This window comes from Leishmania donovani, chromosome 30, assembly GCF_000227135.1.
Source record: "Leishmania donovani BPK282A1 complete genome, chromosome 30".
NCBI classification, from domain to species: Eukaryota; Euglenozoa; class Kinetoplastea; order Trypanosomatida; family Trypanosomatidae; genus Leishmania; species Leishmania donovani.
The window spans coordinates 654,421-676,640 of record NC_018257.1 but is presented as its reverse complement, the minus strand read 5'-3'; the positions used below and the strand labels follow the sequence as shown (position 1 = coordinate 676,640).

Below are 22,220 nucleotides of genomic sequence, written 5' to 3'. Positions count from 1 at the left end.
GCCGAGTCAGTCATCTGCACACGGCCTCTGCATCAAGCTCTAGCCGTCTCTCGCTCCACAGGCCGCCTCACAGCCGCTCACATCATGCCGGTCGCCACCCCTGGTGCATCCCCCTCGCCGTGGCGCAGGCTCCCCACACCAGTGGGCAGTGCGAGGGCCGGGTGAGGTACGCTCAAGCCACGCTGACACCCTGCCCATCATGTGGGTGGTGCAAACGTGCTCGCTGCCGCAGGCCGCTCCGACGCAACGTCAGCCAGGACCTGACCTCCAATATCAGCAGCGCTACACCACTCTCACCACGCCCTACGCCATAAGTACTTGACCATGTTACCACCAGAGGTAGCTCGGCATCGGCAGAGATAAGGGGGCTCGCCTGGCTTCCTCCCCACACAGAGTCGGGGTGCACTAGACCCTGAGGATACGATGCGCCGAGGTGTGGTCCTCCGGCATCAGGACGAGAACATGCAAAGCAGCAAAACGAAGCGCCAGCGTTTCGTTCTCTCGCCATGCCTCTTAACCACCTGCATCTGCGGGGGCCGCAAAGCCCGCACCTAGGTGTGATCGGCGTCGCGCTCGTTGCTGTCTTCGTCGCTTGCGCTGCCGCCTCCGTCACTCTCCGCAGAGGAGGTACTGCGTGTGGTGTGCGCAGGGATCGCCCGCTGCGTCAACAGCATGTGGTGGTCTGCGCCACTCTCCGTGCCGCCGCTGTCATCGTCGGTGAGGCGGATCCACGTTTCCAGGCCTGGTGCGGGGAACGACAAAGAGCGACGGCGCGTTGTGCCGTCCAGGTGGTGTGCAGGATCCATCGTCGCCGTCGCTTCTTCTGTGGTCGTCGCAGCAACTAGCGGAGCAGCACCCTGCCGACGAGACGACTGCGACACGGGCTGCAACACCATACTTTGACAGTGCTGTGTCGGCCTCGCCATGTGAGAACGACAGGTGGAGGAGTGCCGGGAGCCGTGGCCCCGTCCATCGTCGCGGTCGAGGTCCTCCCGGCCGTCGCTGCCGGGCGCCGTGTACGACGCAATGTAGCCGCCATAGTCGTAATGACTGAGCATGTCCTCAGAGACCTCGGAAGCGTCGTCGAGATCGAGCTCCACAGTGCGTGCCAAGGGGTGCTTCATGTAAGATGGCCGTATCTGGATCGCGTCGGAGGCGGCCATGTTGAGCGCCATGCGGCTTAGCTCACCTGGTGATAAGATGATCGGAGAGCGCATGCGCACAGCTCTGATGGCGACGGTGGTCGACGGCGTCGAGATGGAGCTATTGGTGGAGTGGTCGTCTTCGATGCCACCTGCAGAGGTCGAGGAGGAGAACAATGTCACCGCATGTTCTCCTTCGCCCCTCAGCACCGCCATCGGACGGGCATCGGTCGAATCCAGGGCCATCGTCTCCCGCCCGCGCGCACGCTTTCGTTCGCTAGAGATGCCACCATCATGACCGTGACACACCGCTTTCTCGCCATTTTGGGCATTCCATCCATCGGTGGATCTCTGGGCGTCCACCAGCGGCGCTCCTTGGCTTGCACGCTCACTGCCGTTCTGGGTGGCAAGAGGGTTCAGGCTGTGGAGGTAGCTGCGAAACTCATGCTCAGAGGTGCAGCGTCTCGACGGCGGCGGAGTGGAGCAGGGCGCGATGAGCGTCGTCTGCTCGTCCGGATGCGCTGGTGCAGCTGCATGCCCCGTCTTATGCGGGGAAGGCGACGGCAAAGCAGATGCCGAAGCGCTGTCTACGAGAGACAGTGGTGCCACTAGCATTTCTCCGCTTGAGGCCGCCGCACCCTCGCGTCGCACAGACGGTGTCGCCTCGCAAGACGGCGTCGATGGATGATAGCTTCTTGCAAGACTGCTGCTGCTCATGTTACTGCTGTGTGGGGCGGAGGCAATGCTGCTGTCGGTGGTTGACATCGCCGAGGAGGCGGAAGCTGGAGATGCAGCGGAGGCTCTCACCACAGACATGAGGAATTTATGTATGGCATCGCCCGCACCTTGCTCTGCCACATCGCCGTCGTGCGCCTCGCCCGCGCTCGTCACGTCGCCGTCATCACCGCTGCCAAATGCAGTCACCCCCTCGTTCTCGACAGACGTGCCGCTGTGAAGCGACCGGAAAAGCGATGCAGTGGAGGAAGGCGAGGTCGCGAAGATCATCCGCTGCGTGGGTTGCTCGTTCATCGCGGTCGTCGCTGCTTTGCCGGGCACGGCTACCGGTGATGTGGGGGGTGACAGGGAGAGCCGTGCGCTCGTCCGGTATATCAAAGGCGTTGCACTGAAACCTGTATCGCTGAGCATCCTGCCCGCGCCGGAACCGCGGGCGACGGGTGTGCTCCACACCAGGGAGCTGCGCCGCTCCTGCCGCTGGTTACCGCTGATCCCATCACCTCTGCCCCCGGTGCCTACAGCATCGACGTCTACAACCGTCTCCTCATCCTCGTAGATGAATACGTCGTTCATGTCGCACAGGGAGTCGCGCAGCCCCACGAGTTTGCCCTGCACGGGCGACAGCGGCGCCGTCGCCTCCTCTCCGTTCATGGAGGAGAAGACTGTGGAGCCGCACTGGTCACCGGAAACCTTGCTGCCTCGGTTGTGGTATTGCTCGTGAAGATTGGTGCCATTTTCCGTGCTCATGGGAAGCTCCGTTCCTGCTGAGCTGCCGGTGACCCCTACACCGTCAGGTGGCCCTGTCTGCACAGCGCATAGGCCATCGTCCTGCGGCCGTTGCGCGCGGTGAGAATTGCTGCTGTCTGCGAACAGCGACACCACAGACGATGCAGCACCGGACGAAGCAGTTGAAGGACGCGTCGAGGAGTACCGCGGCATCTGACTGGGGCCTCGACTATCTGTGAAGGTCAGCCGTAGCTCTGACTCGCTCGCAAGCTCGCTTGGCGAGATAAGCGTACGCCGCTCCGCCCAGCCGTAGGCATCGACGTCATCGTAGTAGTATTGATCACCGTGATGGTGCGCGCGAAGGCTGGCCAGGTGGTCCAAGAGGTCGGATGCAGTCACTGTGCTTGGGCCACCGGCTCTGGCACTGGTCGGTGTAGAAGAGGACTGTTGCTGCGCTTCCAACGGCGATCGAGGAGCCAGTCGCTGCGTGAGCCCTTCCTCCTGCTTGCTTCGTGCAGCCAGAGAAGCTCTGCATTCGACCTCCAGCGACACAACCTGTGCAGCTAGAAGCGTCGGTGCACTCTCGCACGGCAGCACAGCCGCCCCCGTCTTAGTATCAAGGAGACGCTCAACGCGAACGCGGCGCTGCAAGCGTAAGCGGTCTATGATGGCCTCGCGCAGGGTCAGTGGACTCTGCAGCGTCTTAGATGGATCAGCCTCACCGACCGACGTCCGCAGTGGCAGACCGATGCGAAGCGTGTGGTGGTGTGTGCGCACCGTGAATACAGTAGGAGACTTGGATGTCGTCGCTCCTGCTGCGGGCGCCGACGATCGCGCGAGGCTTAGCATGAGGCGCTTTGCCCGCTCAGCGGCAGGAAGCATCGTTAGACTGAAAAAGGCCGCGTAGCACGCCCCGCCCTCCACCTCGCCTTCTGCGCCATCATCCTCTGCATCCACGGCACCCACAGACTCAGCCTCGGAAGAGGTGAGAAACACATCGGTGGAATCATGCTGCTGCAGCATCCACTCTTCTGCGGACCGCATGGGTAGAGAAGTCGCTGGAGGCGCGAAGCATGACTGCAGCGATGATGACGACGGCGTCTGCGAAGTCGCGTCGCTGCTACGAGCCATCATGCGCTGCAGTTGGTTGATGCAAATCCATGGTGCGTTAGAGGTGGTGTTAGACGCAGCTTCAGGCGGCACAGATGAGGCGCCTAGTACAGTCGGGGCTTTGCTCGAGATTGCCGCTGCCTCTGCGACCACCGAAGAGGAGCAGCTAGCGCAACAGCGGAACTGCGCCTCGCCGGGGAGGCACACCGGCGCCCCTTCACATCTGCTTCTGCTCTGCTCCTCATCGGCGGCCAAGATTAGTTGCACGTCCTCTGGCGCGCTCGGCCCGGCAGCAGGCGGCGTCAGTGACACAGACAACGGACTGAGCCGGTGCTCCTCTACAAACGACCTTGTGCGAGAAGCCGGCACATGCAGTACACAGTAAGTCGATAAACGGCCTTCAAGCCCGTCACGAAGCTGGTGGAGCTTCACGGTTTCCGTTTTCTGATCCACCGACTGCAGAGACGACGAAGCGATGGATGCCAAGGGGATCAGCACATCACCACGGTAGTCGGCCGAGCGGCTGCGAAACAGAGGCTGCTTGGCCTCAGGCTTCCCGTCCGCCTGAGATGCACGACGCGCTTGGTGGACGCTGGTATCGGAGAGCGGCGCGCACTGAAAGAGCGAGATGCGGACGCACTGGCGCGAAACAGCCATGGGGCTGGCGCTCAATGAGGACACTTCTGATTAGCAAGCAGTGAAACCGCCAAAGGCACCGTGCTTCGGTTTTGTTTTCACTGATTGCTCGTGTGCGAGTGGTGCGTGCTGTAGCGCCTTGCTTAGAAGGTCTGCTGACGTCTGCGAATGGTGGCGGCCACAATGGTGCCGCGAGCTGCTGCTCCACTTGCGTATCTATGGATACGTGTGCGCGTGCCTGTGTGTGCGCTCTCCCAAGTTGGAGTTGCCCTCATCCGCAGGCACGCACGCACACGCCGGTCAGTGGCTCGATCTTCAATGACTGCCTTTCTATGATCTACTTTGCCACGCTCGCCTGTACGCGTAACTGTACGGGTGTGCCTGCGTATGCGGGGGGGGGGCCTTATAAAGTGTAGAAGATGGGTGATCGGAGGCGAAAAGATTCGCTAGAAGAAACCAATGGGCAGATCGATGACGTGGTCAGTCCCCACCCACATGTGGAGTGGCGTGTATCGCGTTGCAGCTAGACGTGTCGCACCCCCCCCCACCCTCTTCTTTTTCACAGTGTGGCGAATAATGCGCATCCTTCCTCAGCCTATGGAAAGCGGCCGGCGTCGCCTCCAAGAACCTCAGCGTAGCGGCACGATGCTTGTGGGCAGTGTCCGTAGTCGCGTTTGCACGCCCGCCATCCCTTCACGGAAGACGCCTGTGCGCAGCTCCTCCGACCGGAGAGGGCAAAGGCACATAGAAGGAGAGAAAGACGGGCGCGGCGCGCACCACCATGAAGGCTTGATCTGCTCTCCTTCATCGTTCCACCCGAAGACGAATGGAACGGTCCGCAGCGCAGCTTAGGCTTTGTGTGTTTTTTTCTTTTTTCGTTAGTCGCATATTTCGCTCATTCCTGTGCCAGCACCGCCACAAGACGGTCACCGGAGAAAAACATGTCGCCCGGTCGGTTGGGGGTTGACGTCATGTACGGGCACACCTCTCACGACTCCATAAAAAGCGAAACGCGTACACAACACATCGGCAAGCCGATCGCAATGGAAGAGCCGTCGAGGTCGGCGGCGAAGCGGCACGACACCCTCTACAGATAAAACGGAGGAGGCAAACAGAAGGCAGCGCGTCGGCACACGCGTGGATACCTTATGTGCAGGGACTTGCACACACGGTGCACAGGTCAACCTAGGCAAAGCCCGCGCAGGAAAGGGGAGAGTGGGGTGAAAAAGACGAAGGCAGCTGGGACGAAATCGTTTGATGTGAGCCGAAAGACCTGCGCCAAGCCTGAGCAAGTCGAGGCACGACAAGAACGAAGGGGGCAAGGGAAACAAAAGCCTGCGAAACGCTTCGCTACAGTACCAATGCCCCCCGCTCACGCATCATTGCTTCTACCCCTGAATCACGCGCCGTACACCGCCTAGTGGGGTAACGGCTGAGTAATCGGCCACTGCCGGGCTGCGCTTCGGGGCGGTGTCGCCGTCGTCGTCAAAGCTGAGCTGGCGAGCCACAACCGCTACAGCCGGCTTCGCAACGGTTCTGGGGGCCCCCGGCGGCGTGCCGAAGCGCGCTGCAGCGTCCACCGGGGTCTCCGTGGAGCAGAGAAGAGCATCCTGTCGCGCGCTACTGGGGGATACTTGCTGTCGCTCCGCTGTCGTCACTTCAGTCGCTACGTGCATCTCCTCAACAGCGGGAACTGATGGGGCAGCTGTAACCTGGAGGTGCTGGGACTCCGTCGCGGCGGACGGGGTCAACACCTCGTGCGCGCGCTTGATGCTGCTGCTCTCGCTGCGCGGATAAGAGTAAGTGTCGCAGCGGTAATGCTTGCTGGGAAGTTGTGGCGATTGCCTGGCCTCGTGTCGCTGGTACCGGAGATGTTCTTTGGAGCTGCCCTCTTGAGCGATCACCGGTCGCGGTGGCCGACGGTCACCGCCGGTTTCGGTGGTGCCTCTGCTGTCCCCCGAAGACCTCGGCGACGGCACTTCAGACACGGAGCCCTGCGACGATGCCGAGGACGAGGTTTGCGTGGGATGCAGCTGCACCACCGGCGGTGGGCGTCGGCCGCACTTGAACCGGCCAAGCATAATCTTCTCTGGGCTTGACACGTAGTTGGCGGCGAAGTGCTTGTGCGCAGCTGGGCCCCATCGAATGCGTTGCGCCTCGCGTTCGCGCAGCGTCGCAATCGACCGCGCAATGTCCTGCCACGCTTCTTTTTCCTCCTCCTCTTCCGAGCTGCTGTCCGCCCCGGTGCTGTCGACGTTGTGCGCCGTCTTCTTGCTGCTCTGCCTAGCAGCGACCGGCGTGCTGCTGCTCTCTTGGGCAGTGTCTGAGACCGCGTCCGAGGCACAGCCGAAAGCCGCTGCGTTCTTTATAGGCTCGTCTCCACTAGGCAGGGTTGGACCGTCACAGGCAGCGCCACCGACGGCAACAACAGCAAGTGGTGCAGCGATGCTGATTGAGTTGAACGTCTCCTCGGTGCTCTGCGCTTCTGTGGCAGCAGCCGCCTGCACCGACGAGGATTCCCTCTTCTTCGCTGAAGCACCGTTTCCCGCACGGAAGCGCATGTGCACTGTCTCCTTCATCACCTGCACCACCTGCACCACGCAGTCGTTGGAGAGAAGCTCGATCATGTGAGCGGGCGGCTCGCCGGTCCTGCCGCCGTTGCCTGTCTCGTCATCCTCGAGCGTGATCGACCGCGCGGCGTTGCTGGGGACCAAAACGTACACATCTGTGACGGCGATCCCAGAGCGGCAGAGCCGACGCACGACAGCGTCCGCCTCCTTCGCAGTACGACGCAGGGAGAGTATGTAGCGCATCATGGCACCCTTGGCCAGCTCACGCACCGTCATCGAGGCGGTGATTGGCACACGCAGCGTCTTGGGCCTCACCTCTGCGAAAGGTGATCCTGGCGCCGTGGAGGCGCCCCTCACGTTGATGTCCGGTGCCGGTGTCAACGTCACCGTTACAAAACTCGGCACGGTGACGGTGATGGTGCCGCCAGCCAGAGACGTCATGGATGCCGGAGCAGGTGACGGGGGCCGGGGAAGGGGGGAGGAGAGGGAAGTAGAGAATCAATGTGGCGGTGCCGCGATGAGCTTGACAAAGTCGGAGACACCGGTGGTGTGGCAGGGCCAACGGCAACACTCGTGACGCGCTCGAGTTGCCTTTCTTGGTAACCTTCTATGAATGCTTATGTGTGCATGCAGAACGTTGATGCACTGCCGCGACAGGCAAGCAGATCAAGACTGCAAGCCGGCCGGTTTGTGCGCGTGAAGCGTTTATCTATGAATGTGGCACGGATATGACAAGAGCGGCAATAGGATGACCCTCGCGGTAGGCTCGTGCACGGTGCTTTCCCTCTATGTGGGTGTGGGCGTATGCGTGTTTATGCGTGATGCTTTCTATGGTCACCGTAGACTCCCTCGTGGAACAGATGACGAAAGCAAAAAGGGAAAATGAAGCGAAGAACGGCAGCGCCACTGAGGCAGACCGCTGACGGGCGCATCGGTGTGGAATAGAGAGACACAGAAGAGGATCACAGCAGGGGAGAGGTAGGGATAAAAACGCATGAAGAGGGACAGGAGACCCATCACGCCTGCAGTGATGTACATCAGCGACGCTCGAACAGCTTCAACACTCCTCTCCACACACACAGTGAGGTAAAGGCGTAGTTGCGCCAGCGTCTGGTCCTCTTCCCGCAAGCCCTAGACGGTAGAAGCACGCCGCAGAATAGCTATGTGGCGCGGTTCTACGGGGCACAAGAAGTCCATGACGAGACCTTCACAGTCGCCCGCGCGCATGTCTCTTGTACGCCCTCACCCCCTTTTGCGTGTGTGTGTGTGTGTGTCTGTCCGTCTGTCTTTCAGCCCTTTTCTTCTCTTCGTTCTTTCGAATGAACATTCACGTACACATTGATACGGAGATGAAGCCGACAAAAACAGATGAAGCGAGGTATATATCGTCCACCAGATGGCCAAGACCACAAGCAAAAGAGGGCATGGTCGGCAGCACTCGTCTGAGGTGAACACCACAGAGCGTCTGCGTGTGGTTCACAGGAGAGAGAGACCAAGAGAACAAAGACAAGAGAGAAGAGGAGAAGCAGCAATGATGTGTGTGTGTGTGTGTGTGTCTTTGATAGAGGGAAAACAACGAAGGTGGGGTTTGTCTGTGTGTGTCTGTCTGTCTGTGTATGCCATCACCATCAAAGCCCCTACCCTTTCAAAAAAAAAAAGAAGGAAACGAAAACGCCGATGTTGGGCGTTGTGGGTGTCCCGCTCGCCCCTGCAGGCCTCAGCGGCAAGTCCGTGGGGACGTCGCAGGAAACAACCACGAGAGAAGGGAACGGTGGAAACGACCCTGCAGGCGGGCGCACGGGAAGGCAACGCAACCGAGAGGTGTCAGATGACGAGCAGGGGTACGGCGGTATAGTGCCCACCCCTCCACGTCCCCTAGCCTTTGGTGCATCAAACCTGATGCCCCCGAGCCTTTTTATGCCCCCCCCCTTCTTCTGCTGCGCAGACGCGCTCTCCACGTCGAAGACACACATGCGCGCCACTGCCGTCATCCTCCGCGCGACCACCAACTACTCCACATACTCCCCATCATCTTCATGGCGTCCACGCTGCTCTCCGATACTCTCCGCGACACCTGGTCAGCGAAGGTGCGCAGCACCTCAGCACTGGAGTGCGTTACGTCCTTGAGGCGACACACATTCACGGATTCCTTCATGGTCGTGCTGAACTTGCTCGCACTCGAAGTTTGCGACGCGTGACGGTCAAAGAGCGTGTTCAGCATATTCAGCATCTCGGCGTCGTTGTACGGGACTGTGTGGCGGTGCACGGCGTAGAGCCAGAGCTCGTAGAAGACGGCGGCGAAGGGGCGCACGTGCACGAACCACTCCGCCGCGGAGCTGAAAAAAGCCTCGCGGATCTCGGCGGACGAGGGCTCGGGTGCCTTCGTCGGACTCGCAGATGAACCACAGCCGCCACTCCCAGGGGACCCGGGCGGTGAAGTGCAGCCCCGAGCATATGATGAAGCGGCCGCTGGTGACGGCCCGGCAAAGCACGGGCATTGCCGCTGCTGACACTGCTCCACGGCAGCCAGGAAGGCGTCGTCGATGCGCACTGTGGATCGCGCCAGCTTCTCCACAAACGTTTTCTCAGAAAAGATAAAGCGGAAATCTATGTGCAGCAGCGCACCGTTCGTGCCGATCAGCACGTTTCCCTTGTGCCGGTCGCCGATGCTGAAAATGTAGTTTAAAAGAAGAAACAACTTTGCGGAGGCGAGAAAGTTGATGCAGCTTCGCGTGCCGCGTTGCAGCACGTAGCTGGCGATGTCCATATTGTCCAGGTTCGACAGCTCGCGCCCCTCCGCCTTCTCAATAAGCCCCGAGTCGCACGAGAGCGGCAGCACACTGTAGTCCAGCATCTCCGCGTTCCCTATCTCACTCGACAGGAGCATCTGCAGCAAGCGGGACGAGATGCACATGAGCTGATCACGCTCGACGTTCTCGCGCTTGTAGAGGAACATGCATTCCTGCGGCAAAGAGTCGTGGAGCAACTCCGGCGAGACGCCGTTCACTGCGGCCACCGGGCTCGTGACAGGTGCAGAGGTTTTGGTAGAGGGATACGTTGGTGCCGCTCCGGTGCCTTTCTCTCGCCCCTCGCCGCTTCGCTCCGCGTGTGACTCCCCTGTCGGCAGAGTATGTCCACCAAAGTTCTTGGCCGCCGTCGTCGTGTCGCGCTCAAGGTGCTCGGCGGCTGACCAAGTGCTGAATGCGAGCCACGTGGGCTTGCTCGCCGCGTTCGGCGCCACCTTGACGCCAGAGAGACGAATCGACTTGAGCACAATGTACGGCTTGAACGGGTTTAGTATCGGATGTGGGAGATCAATGTAGGAGTGGTGATAGCCTCGCCGTGCCGAGGGCGTGGTCGCCTCACCCGGGGCGCCGGTGGCGGATGCAGGTGCCTTGGGTGTGCAGCGTCTGCAGTAGGCGACGATCCAGCCCACCACAGATGTCTGGCTCACGACCGATGACTGCGCGCAGAAGCGGTCGAGCTCGTGAAAGAAGTCGAGTGTCGCCACGACGCGGTCGCGCGCCACAGGGTCCTTGCGTCCCACCTCCGCCACAATGCGCGTCCGCCACAGGCCGAACAGGTCCTCGTCGTAGCCGTAGTACGAGTAGGTGGACTGCAGCGACAGGAGCATGATGAACACCAGGGAAAGGCTCGAGCCTGCCACGGTCGGAATGACCTGTTCGAGTAACTGCTGAAAGCGGCGGCGCTGCGCGGGCACCAGTGCATCCTTGTGCAGCATATCCAGCAGCCACACCGTCACCACCTGCCCCTCCGTCACGTCTGACAACATTGGCAGGGGAAGCGGCGCCGTCGTAGGCGGCGACGACGTCCGTGCAGCAAAGGAAGCGGCGGTGGCTTGATTCGCCTCTGCCAGGCGCTTCCACAGCGCCGTCGTGCTTAGGTACACGCGCGTCATGCGCTCCAGAGCGCTGGCCACGTAGGCGTCGTACACCTTCGTCGGCGCGGCACACAGTAGCTCCGCACACTTCACAAAAAAGTAGCTCGAGCCGATCTTAGAGCAAAAAGCGGTGCAGAAGAGGTGCCAATGGCTGAAATTGGGCACCACCGGCAGCTGAAACGAGTGGTGCTTCGACTCCACCGCTGAAGCAGCCGACGAAGACAGACTGGGCAGACTCGTCAGAACCGTATCTGCGCGATTCAGCACTGAGCTGCTCAGGCGCCAAATGAAGTAATAAGACGCATCCGGCACCCACAGATTCTCCGTTGCAATGAACTTCAGCAGCAGCAAGGCCGCCTCCGGGTGATGGACGACCGGGATGGACGACGTCGGGCCGTCCCCGAGAAGGAGAAAGAGGCTGTTCTGGAGCAGAATGCCGACCGGTGTCTTGACAGAGTGCAGGTCAGCGTCGCAGTTGTGCAGAAGCAGTCGATACTCGCTGATGCACAGCTCTGCCGCCTCGCGCCACTGCTCATTCACGGTGCGGCAGAGCACCAAGTCGCTGAATCCCAGCCCGGCGAACGCGAAGAGGGCCCCCAGGTAGTGCAGCTGGCTGACGGTTTCGTATTCCTTGTAGCAGGTGTCGCAGACGAGGCGCTCCTCCGCCTCGTCGGAGCTGCCGGGCTTCGCCAGCTTCGCGAAGGAGTAGTGGGCCCGCTTTGTGATGCAGAAGACACACAGGCGAATGCCGCAGCTGCGGCAGTGGTGTGCGCGGGTGCCGAGGGGGCGCGAGAGGCTGATAAAGGCGCGCCCGCAGCTCGGGCACGAGTCGGACGACTCATCGTCCTTTTGCCAGCTCGGGTTGTGCAACAGCTTCGTGAGGCCGAACGTGTTCAGCTCGTTCTCCTCTGCGACGCTGCCGACGGTCGCACGGGCGGCAGCGCCGCCGCCCCCCTTGCCCGCAGCGCCGGCTCCACCTGCACCTGCGGCTCCGTTGCCACCGGTGCTGCTGTTGGCGTTGCCGCCAACGCTGCTACTGGGTCTCCCGCGAAGGCGCGCGTTGGCGACGTAAGACAGTGTCGCGTCGACGAGTCGAGACACATGCGAGCTCTGCTGCTGCGGGGCTACGCCGCGTGAAGGGAAAAGGTGCTGGTCATCCTTGATCTTCTCGCTGACCCAGCGCAGCTCAAGGTTCGACTCGGAGCGGGCACCAGAACGGTAAGGCTCGAGCGCCTTCAGATGAAAGCCGGACCACACCGCCTTGCGGAACTTCACGCAGTCCTCGACGCGCAGGCCAGAGAACCCAGACGCGATCTTTTGCGCCAGCGCGCGGCAGTGATCCCGGTAGACGTCCGCGAAGAGACGACCACACAGGTGGAAAGCGGCACTGTAGCCGCTGTGCACGGAGTAGTTGCGCCTTGGCGGCGGCCCTGTCGCCGAGGCGGCAGCGATGGTGTTAGTGAGGAGCGACGCCACGCCGCCCGCCGCAGCTGACGCGAGACCTTCGCCTCTCCTGGGAGAGCGGGCGCCGACGCCAGCGTTGCCCATCACGCCAGACCCCGCACTTGCCGAGGCGGACGTGCACGCTGAGGCGCCTTGCGGGTTCGGGTCGAGGTGATACGCCACACTCGACACGCGGAAAAAGAAGTCCGAGTTCTCGCTCAGAGTCTCCCGCAGCGTCTCCTCGAGCTTGCGCGGCACCGGACCGCCGGCTGGCGAGCAACTGTTGAGGCAGCACATGGAAGGAATACCGGAAACCCCGCTGTAGATGGCACCGGAGCCTGATACTGCACCTCCCGCGCCACACGATCCTGCCGTCGCAGCAGCGGCGGCGGGGTCGCCATGCACGCCACACCTTCCGCTACCAACGGCGCCGCCGCTGTTGTTCGGCCCACGTCGCGCTGCGTACGCTTGCCGCAGTCGCTCTCGCTCGTACGCGTCCAGATACTCCACAAACTCCTGGATCTCAAAGGGCAGCGAGCCGTCCGACTCAGCAGCCGGGACGACCGCGTTGCTCAGAATGCAGAGAAAGACTGGATCCTCAATGTGGATGCGAAAGCGCGTGTGACTCACACGGTCGTAGACGCCAAGCCATACAGAACCGATGCAGTTTGTCGGAGGCGGGGTCGCCGGGCAGACGGCAACGGGGTTCTCGGTGCGGGCGGTAGTAGCGGCTTCCGCCGCGGCGGTTGCTGCTGCGGCGTCGCTCATCTCGCTCTACGGAGACAGCGTCCCTTTCAGGAGCTCTAAGCGGGCCCAACGCTCCCCAAAGAGTGCGTAGGAAGGATACTGCGAGCGCTTCGCCACGCTAAAAGGCAGCTGGCGTGCCTCACGCCGTGCCAAGACTGCTATCCGTCCGCAACGCTGATGGTGGCCACAGCAACCCTCAACAAATCGAGATGTACCGAGAAGAAAGGAAAAAATTAAAGGAAACAGACAGAAAAAAAAAAGAAAGCGGCGGCGATCAGACAGGTGAGGCGCCGGCACGCAGAGGCGGAGCGGGAGCAGCAGCAGAAGGCGAAAAGGGAAAAGTACGGAGCGACACAAACGCACACGCAAGAGACACAAAAAAAAGTACTCAGTGGGCACAGGCGCAAAAGACAATCTGATGTTAGGAAGAAGTGCTAAGAAGATGTGTCACGCCAACAAGAGAGAGGGAAAAGTAGACGATTGTGACGGTACGCGCACACGTGCAAGCACACGAACAAGCCGAAAAGGGAGAGCAGGTGATGTGCGAGCTCAAGAACATCGAAGAGGTACAAGAAAAAGACGCTGATGTGAAGATCAGCGTGGAGGCGAAGGGAAAATGCGGCAGACAAGGAGGGAAAGAGGGGGGCGATGACAGTGTACTTCGCCGTTGTCAAGATCGCGCACGGGAAAGCTTCGCCAGCGCTACCGCGGAAAAGCTGAAAAAAGAGACTTTTAACAGAAAAAACGAGCGTATCGGTGATCGAATCGAGAGTGTCAGCACACAATATAGATCTAAGCCGAAAACGTCGATGAGAACAGCAGAAGAAAAACGAGCTGTAAGCACACACGCCGGCAGGAAAGATAAGAGATAGAGAGAGCACTTTCTATCAAGCAGAGAAGATCTACTGCAGAAGCGCCAGCAAGCATCAGCGGCCGCTACCGTACAGCGAGCAATAGGGGTGACAGCAGGCGAAGTACGAGTAGGCGACAACCATACAAGCAAGAAGAAGGGGTGGTGGGTGGTGAGTGATTGTCAAACAAACAAAATAAAAGATGCCGCCGAAAAGGAAGCAGTGAAATCAACCACAGAGACAATGGCCAGCAACAGAAATAGAGAGCGACTAATCTTGGAGGGCGCAAGGGACAGATGAGCGGCAGCAGCACAAGGAAAAAAAAACGCTTGCAAAAATTCACGCAACGTAGTTTGTGCACAGTCCAGACGCCCCCCGCACCCACACACACAAAGACACACCAAAAGAAAAGAGAAGCAGAATGAAGCTCCAACAAGGGAGCCAACGCAGACAGCGGCAGAGACGAGAGGAAAAGGGAAAAGAAGGCGGGGAAGTACAGAAATAGAGTTACGAGATGGAAGGCACTGAGGCGTTGCGAGGAGGAAGGGAGGGAAAGGGGGGATGCAGGCAAAAGAAAAACAATGGCGACGATGACGAGGAGGAAGAGGAGGGAGGCAATACCAAGCGAGCGCAGCAGAGCAAACGAAGAGAGACAATCAAGAGAGAACACTGTGACCACACACTCGCACACGCACGCGCCAAAAAAAAAAGGAGAGAAGTAAGATGTGCCACCACCACCACCCCCTCCAGAAAGGGTGCAGACAGGCCCGGAGACGCGAAAATACAAATCGAAGGACGAGAAGGACGCGAACGAAAAAAAGGAGGGGAGAAGCATCAGTGGCGTATCTCTGCAGAGGGTGATATGTACATGAGACAACGACACCAATCACACACTCGAAAGCAAGTAAGTGACAAAAAAAAAGAAGAAAGCAGCTAGCAACACAGAGAGAGAGGGAGGGAGGGAGTGAGAGAGAGTCTTTGACACTGCTTTCAGAAAAACAGAGAAAGTGCGAGAGAGAGCAAAAGTGGAAAGACACACACGCACAAACACGAGAAGGAAAAACTACATAAAACTGTAAACATAAACGCGGCACGGCTGTACAACAAAGAAAAGGTCCGAATTTGTATGGGTGGGCTTCTGTAGCCACGCTCTCCCTCGTACGACATGCAGAAAAAAAAAGAAGAAAAAACGGAGAACGAGGCAAGATGCACCACCACAGTCAGTACCCGCAGCAGCACCAAGAGCAGTACAAGAAAGAAGGAAGGAAAAGGGGAGCACGGAGGAGAGGAAAGATCAGAGAGAGAGAGGGATGGGCAGAAAACAGCTGCGAAAGCAACCGCAAAGGTGAAGAAAGCAGAAAGCCCAACAGAGAAAGTAAGGTCCGTTGAGATACACCGGCACGCACGACAGAGAGGGGAGGAGCCTCCTTTGTGTGGGTGAGGCAGGGGAGGGAGGAGGAGGGAGTGCGCGTGTACTGGTGTGCACTTAAAGCAAAAAGTGGGAAGTCGGAGAGAGGGGGGAAAGAGGCAACTGCAGCAGAGGTGAAGGGTGTGGGAGGAGGGCGCAATCAGCGTCTCACTGGGGCATACCCGCAACCGCTCTGCTTTCTCCCTCCTGTCGATGACGCCCGGCTCACCTGTGTACACACACAGCCAGCAAGAGCGGCAATGATACACCAACTGATTGCAAGCCGGAGCGACGTGTTACCTAGCCAAAAAAGGGGGAGAAAAAAAAAGCAATACCCAACTTGACACGGCCGAGCTGTAGAGAGGGGCGTGGGAGAGGGGGAGAGGTGCAGCGTCGAACTTTGCCTTGTTCTTCGACTCCCCTTTTGTGTGTTTTTGCTTGTTTTTTTTTTTGTTTTTGACTTTCGCTTCCTTTATTTTTTTTTTGGTGTGTGTGGGAGGAGGGGGGAAGGGGGTCGGTGTTTCTCTTTTTTGTTGTTTGCCTGACGCGGAGACACGAGACGAGCACAAGATGTTTGGAGGAGACGCCGCGAGGCAGGCATGTAGTATTTATAGCCGTAAAGGGAGGAAAGCGACGTGAAGAAAGACGGAGGAGGATAGATTCAAGAGAGCAGTGTCAGAAGAATCCACAGCTACTGCGTCACTGGCGCTTTTGTGCAGCACACACGCATGCGGGTGGTGGGAAGCTTGTGGCTGAAGCGAAGTAGTTGTGGGTCAGTGATGCTCACTGCGGTGAGGTCTCTCTATTTGTTGCTACGCTACCGCGTGAAAGACGTATGCCTTCGGCGCCCCGCAGGGGCGGGTAGCGTCTCCATTTTGCATTGAGGCTTGTCTTTCTGCCCGTGGTTTGTCCTTTCCCGCTCTCTATATGTGCATGCCCTTCACGATGTGTTGCACAGCAGCGAAAAAAAGAGGTCATTGGGGAGTGATCGGGTTTCTGTTCCACTGTAGCCGCTCTGCATTTGCGCAAAAGACAACGACGAATGCGACGACAGAGAAGCAGCGTGTTCCAAGCGCAGCGGCACGCACATCCGCAAGCGCGCACGCCCCGGAGCACAGCACACCTCAAGCCGAGACGACGATGAAGCACACAGGCCGGTCATTCCATCTTCTCTTGCTTCACACGGGTATCTGCCTCCACTTTTGGCTCGACCTTCACATACGGTGTGGCGTCGCTGTCGTGCATCGCCAAGTTCACAAATAGGGCCGGTGCGTAGCGCCAGAGGAGTTGCGCGTACACCAACGCCGGCGAGTCGGTCCACTCCGTCAGCGAATTCAGCACATCTGCATCGCTAGCAAACGGTGCTCTGGGGAGGATGCGGCCTGCCGTGTCGTGCTCCCACAGGTCGCGATGTTCAGCAAACAGCGGGTGATCCTCGGCAAGGGTTGACCTCCGGCGCGTGCGACGCTGGCGGCGTGTGTACAGAGGGGGAGGGTCGGTACCTTCGGCCAAGAGTGCTTGCACGTTGACGCCGGCGAGATTCAGCACTGGCCTGGAGGAGGCTGGCAGAAAAGAAGCAGGCGCGCCCGCCTCCTTCGTCAGAGCCCCTGGCTCTGAATCCTTTCGCGACGCCGCTGCTGTCCCCTGCGCACCACGATGGCCCCTCTTCGGCTTGGCGTTGTGAACGGCCGCTGTCGGTGTGGGGGTCTCAGTGGTGAGGTTGATGCCTGGTAATGGGGTAGCGGTGGCACGAGCCGCCGCGGTGCTCGCGCCTGCCGCAACAGGCGACGGCGGCGGAGACGTCACGGACGCCTCTTTACCGCTACAGGACACCACAGGCGCCTCTGTCTGGTACGAATCTTCTGCCGTTTCGGCCTGCGCTCCATAATCTGCACGCACACGGCGCAAGCCATACTGGTGTGCATCCCCTGGAAGCTCCTCTTGCGTATTTGATCCCGTAAAAGCGCAAACGTCCATGTCACCAGCGTCTCTTTCGTGTGCCACCCCAGGCGGTCGTAGCACATCCAGCCGCTTTTCATCCGACGCCTCCTCACCACCGCTACCCTGCACGGCGGCAGACACCGCCGCCGGTGCGTAAGTCTTGATCAAAGTGGGTGCATGGCAGATCGCTTCACCCGCGGCTGCTGTCGCATGCAGTAGGCCGCTGTTAGGCTGCGCAGACAAAGAACGAGCCGGCTCCACTTCCTCGGCGGCTTTCGCCTCACTGCCTGCCCCTTGGGCAGGACGACGCGGCTGCCGGTTGGGGCCTGCCAACGCAGCTCGACGACGCTTTCGCGAAGCGGGTGGCGCCTTCTCAGGTTCTTGCATCACTGGCGGCTCCACGCTTACCATGAGCCAACGGCAATCATCATTCCCGTCTTGCCGAGCTCCACCGATGTCTGAGTTCATTGACACGGTTGGTATCGTCAGTTTCCTCGGTGCATCCGCTGGCCGCATCAGTAGCGGCGTTGTCTTCTTGGGTGCCTCGAATGACGCCCCACCCTCTGCCTGCGGACCGGCCCCAGCGTTCACCTTGACGGCTACAGAGCTGAGCGACAAGGCAGGCTCTGCTATTGCAGTGTCATCAAGCGCCACACGGGCTTCCGTCGTGCCCAGAAGAACCCCGCCTCCTGCGACGCAGTGGTCGCCATTCCCAGCCCTGGGCAGTGGCACCGCTACCTTGTCCTCCTCTGGTGTGCTAGCGAGCGTAGCATCGAGTGTCAATGGTGTTGCTGATAGCGAATGGGTAGCGCTCTGGACTCTAGGAGATGCCGCTGCGCCGCGTATCGCTGGCGAAGTGACCGCACCTTCAATAGACGGTGAGAGGCCCAGGCGGAAGCGCTCCTCTCGAGTGGTAGGCTCTGCGTAGTCGCAAGCGACGATGCGCGTTGCATCGGCTGTCGTCCGCGGCTGCGACAAAGGCGAAGAAGCAGACGTGGTCGACAGGGCGCCTGCTGGAGACGGGCCAGGGATTTCACTATGGTGCGCTTGATCCGCAGCTACAACCGGCACGAACGGGACCGGGGACTCTGGTGACGGTGCCAGCGCAATTGTGGACAGTGAGCTCGCAACTCCATGCTGCGATGTCGATGCGTCGCTGGCGACGCTAGAGGACGCCGCGGAAGACGGTGCCCTCGGCGGCGACGACCGTGGAGCCGCCAACATGTCGCCAGGATCGTCATGCGAGGGGGAAATTAAGGCGGGCAAAACCGTTTGCAGCGGCATAGCGCAGCTCGTAGACACCGTTCCGGTCGCATTCGAGATGAATCCGCGCAGCTGCGCCGTGTCGATACTCGGCAGAGGCTGCAGGCTGGGCAAGGCCTCCGGAGCTTGATACGGCGCATCCGCGGCCGCCGCTATCGTCGTCGTGACTGTTGAAGGATCCGATAGTAGGGCAGCAAGAGACCACACATCGTCGTGTAGCACAGGCGGCGCACTGGCGTCAGCGTCACCGTCAGTCAAAGAGCTAGCAGAAGCGGACGTAGTCGCTGATGCAGTTGCCGTAGTGTCTTCCATATCTGTCGCTGATGATAGCGGCCAAGCAGCAAGAACAGCTGCGCTGCCGGTCGATGACGGCGTCGACGCACACCCTGATGCCGTGGATGATGCTAATGACGACTGACTCATGTGTGCGCAGGAGATGCAGAAGGCGACGGAAGAAAAAAAAAGAAAGCAGACGCTTGTGGACGTCTTCTGCTCTGAAGGCCCTGCAACCACCTAAGCTGCAGCTACTAAATGCATAGACGTGTGTGTATGTGCGTGTAGACACAGGTAAGGCAGTGGTCAAGAAGGCAGAGGACAGGCGTTAAGAAAACAATATATATATATATATATGTCTGTGTACAGTAGGAGAAGGCAGGAGGGCACCCACAGCAAAAGACCCACAGCATCAGAAAAAAAGGGGGAAACAGAGACGCGGGAGATATGTCGACGCAAACACTTGAAAAAGGCGCGTGGACGGTGTCAGAGTTCGAAACATTTGCAGGCACTTGCACGTTGAGGAGCCCTTTTTCCGTTTGTTTGTGTGAACGTGCATACTGGATGTGCGAGAAACAGGGATCGGCAAGCATGAGGCCTTTAGCAGCTGCGGGGCATCATGATGTTCGCATCAGCATGGCGCCGCCTCCGTAGGCCCTCCTCTTGCAGCCCCGTAGGTACAGTCCTGCGAACCGATTGCGCCGCTTTCCCATTACATTCTCTTCACCCAGGGGCAGGCGTGAAGGGGCATGTGCGCTTCTTTGCTGATCCCTTTGCTTTTTTCTTTACTCTTCGCAGGCGGCGCCGAACCTGCGCACCACGCCACCACTCTCATCAACCAAGAAAGCAAGCGGAATACATCGAAGAACCCCGAGCTCGCACAGGTGCGTCGGAGCTCTTTCCGACTCGGCAGGTGCTCATCTCATCGTCACGGCAACGCACTCCGCGTGCAGCAAGCGAAGCGTCACAAGACAAGCTCATTGCCAAGCAGGCGGTGTGTGGCATGACCACAAGCGCACCACGGCTCCTCTTCCTGCCCAAAGCCGCCTCTTCTTCTCTCGCTTTGTGAGCCGTCGCGCCGCGTTTTAGGGGAGAGAGCTGGCCAAGCGTGGTGATCAGCGCCGACGCTGCTGCAGGCGAAGATACTCCTTTGCTGTCACCACGTGGCCGCGAGCATCTTGGATTTCCTCGTTGTCGGTGTTGTCTCGCAGTCGTTTTCGAAAGCCGCTCTCTCCCCCGGTGAGCCGCTCCCGCATCTCGACCACTTGTCGAATGGAAGTGATACCTTCGTAGCTCTTCAGGCGGTGCATCACGCCGAGGCGGCGCAGACCCTCCGCGTGGCGCTCCGCGCCAAAGTGCTCGCGAAACACCTTCGGGCCCTTGTAGATAGTGCCACCGCACACGTCGCAGCGGAACATCTTGTCCAGCTGATGCAGCTGTGCGAGCCAGCGGGGAATGGGCTCGCCGTTTTCACCGATCAGCTGTTCCTCTTCCTCCTCTAACGGCAGCTCTGGTGCAGCCGGGGCTGGCGAGACGGGCGCCGGCGCACTCGCCTTTCCGTGCCGGCCACGGCGACTGCCTTTGCTGTCCTCGAGAGCGAGCTTCAAGTTATACTCCGCCGCGTGGGCCACGGTACCCTCCATCGTGTCTGCCGAGTTCTTGCGCACCTCCTCCAATGAGTCGAGGAATTCTTGCTCGGCCACCTCGCGGTCATTCTCCAGCTCCTCTAAGGTGCGGCTGTAGTCGCGCAAAAGCGACTTGTTGGTCGTCTCCAAAGTGGTGTAGAGGAGCGACTGCAGCAGAGCGGCGGCCTTGGCCTCCATGAGGCACACCGTCTTCACGTCGGTGACGCTTGTGGGGTACTTGGACGTCGACGCCGCGGCACCGTCAGAGGTGCCGCTCGCCTGTCCCACGTCCTCTATCAGCTTCTCTATCAAGGGCAACGGCCACAGGCTAAATTTTTTGACTTGCTGTCGCAGCGATGGCGGGATCGCAAGTCCGCAGGCAACCTTGTTCTCGACCGCAATGCGCGCCGGCGCTGCCGTCTGGCCATTGGACGACGACGCTGCTGCACCGCCTGTCTCCCTCTCCTCCGCTCGCTCGTCTTCTACATTTTGCACATCAACTTGCTCATCCTCAGTGGATGCGGCCGCCGCCGCCGTCACGCTCGTAACCTCTGCCTTGGCCTCCACAAGGGACGCCCAGTACTTCTCCGCATCACTCTCCACATCCGCCATGAGACGCTCCAACGCAGCTGGCTTAAGAGGATGGATGCGACGGTAGAAGCCCTCCAGGTAGGCGAGCAGCTCCGCAACAAAGGGCTTGTAGAGGGCAAAGCCTACAATCTTGCGGTGTGCCTCGACCTCGTGAAGCAGCAGCTGCGGCAGCGCCTTTGTGAAGCTGAAAAAGTCCAAACGACCAGGCCACATCGACGACCACTTGAGAACTGAGGACGGCGACAGCGGGGCCAGCTCCTTCTTTACTTCCGCCGACGCCGTAGCACACCCCTCCGCCAGCGTCTTTGTGTGCACCATAAAGGCGCTGTAGCGGTTGTAGTGCGCGTCCATATCGAAGCAGGCCCCGTAGCGTTCGTGGACGGTGAAGACGTCATCGAGCAGCCTTGGGCTAGGCACGGCGAGCTCATCCTTTACGGGTGGCAGATCGCGGTAGATGTGGTGATACTCGCGGATGTCGGCGATCTTCGCCTCGAACTCCTTTACAGCTGCCGCGATGTCGTCGGGGCTCTCCGCCGGCGCATTCTGGACCTGCACAATGTCGTCCTCGTCCAAGTACACGTCGAGCAGCTTCTCCGCGGTGGAACGGACGATTCCAACCTGCTGCAGAGTGAAGTGGTCGAGCAGAATGCGGTGCCTCTCGTTTTCGATGGACGCTGCAAACAGGTCTTGTTGCACGATGGAGTCGATGCAGCGCTCGATGTCTGCCTCCAATGCCCGGATACGCTCCAGCACGTTGGTCTGCATATTGAGCAGAGACAGAAACAAAAAAGGAAAGGACGGGCGCAGTAATGGGTCTCGTGGTTACGGCTATCAATGATGCCGTCGATTAGGATGCTGTGGTAGCGAAGGACGCTTCACGTCTTACAGGGGCTTCGACAGCTTACTGTCCGCTCGCCACTTATGAATTACGAAGAAAGAAGCGCAAGAGCGCACGCGCACCACAGAAGACAGCCACCAGGAAACCGGTGACGTATGTTGGTGCGACCTCTCTGCCTTGATCACCGCACGCGAACGTGTGGACTTGTTTCATGAGAAAGATGGACAAGATGGGAAAAGCGACGTGAAAGGAACGCAATAAGATACAGAGTCAGTGAGAGTGCAGCGGAACGACGAGGGGTTTGGAAGATGGAGAGAAAAGGGCATCCCAGCGTGGAACCAAAGTACTCCTACCTGCCGGATGAAGGCAGCGCATGGTGATGCGAAGAAAACGGCAAGGAACCATTTCCATCGGATCAGG

General features: G+C 59.7%; 5 protein-coding genes across 5 annotated transcripts; all 5 read right to left on the bottom strand.

Annotated features, from left to right (window-relative positions):
• Positions 1–551: 551 nt before the first annotated feature.
• Positions 552–4,370, bottom strand: LDBPK_301860 (hypothetical protein, conserved; the record flags this gene model as incomplete). Its single annotated transcript, XM_003862850.1, has 1 exon — positions 552–4,370. One exon carries the CDS (start codon positions 4,368–4,370, stop codon positions 552–554), a length of 3,819 nt encoding a protein of 1,272 aa, XP_003862898.1.
• Positions 4,371–5,737: 1,367 nt separating this feature from the next.
• On the bottom strand, positions 5,738–7,195 carry LDBPK_301850 (hypothetical protein, unknown function; the record flags this gene model as incomplete). The annotated part of the gene is made up of 1 exon (XM_003862849.1): positions 5,738–7,195. One exon carries the CDS (start codon positions 7,193–7,195, stop codon positions 5,738–5,740), a length of 1,458 nt encoding a protein of 485 aa, XP_003862897.1.
• Positions 7,196–8,906: 1,711 nt separating this feature from the next.
• Positions 8,907–13,031, bottom strand: LDBPK_301840 (phosphatidylinositol kinase, putative; the record flags this gene model as incomplete). The annotated part of the gene is made up of 1 exon (XM_003862848.1): positions 8,907–13,031. The coding sequence occupies one exon, from the start codon at positions 13,029–13,031 to the stop codon at positions 8,907–8,909; it is 4,125 nt and encodes a 1,374-aa protein (XP_003862896.1).
• Positions 13,032–16,427: 3,396 nt separating this feature from the next.
• LDBPK_301830 (hypothetical protein, conserved) lies at positions 16,428–18,896 on the bottom strand (the record flags this gene model as incomplete). The annotated part of the gene is made up of 1 exon (XM_003862847.1): positions 16,428–18,896. The coding sequence occupies one exon, from the start codon at positions 18,894–18,896 to the stop codon at positions 16,428–16,430; it is 2,469 nt and encodes an 822-aa protein (XP_003862895.1).
• A 965-nt stretch (positions 18,897–19,861) lies between these two features.
• On the bottom strand, positions 19,862–21,727 carry LDBPK_301820 (splicing factor 3a, putative; the record flags this gene model as incomplete). The annotated part of the gene is made up of 1 exon (XM_003862846.1): positions 19,862–21,727. The coding sequence occupies one exon, from the start codon at positions 21,725–21,727 to the stop codon at positions 19,862–19,864; it is 1,866 nt and encodes a 621-aa protein (XP_003862894.1).
• Positions 21,728–22,220: the final 493 nt, after the last annotated feature.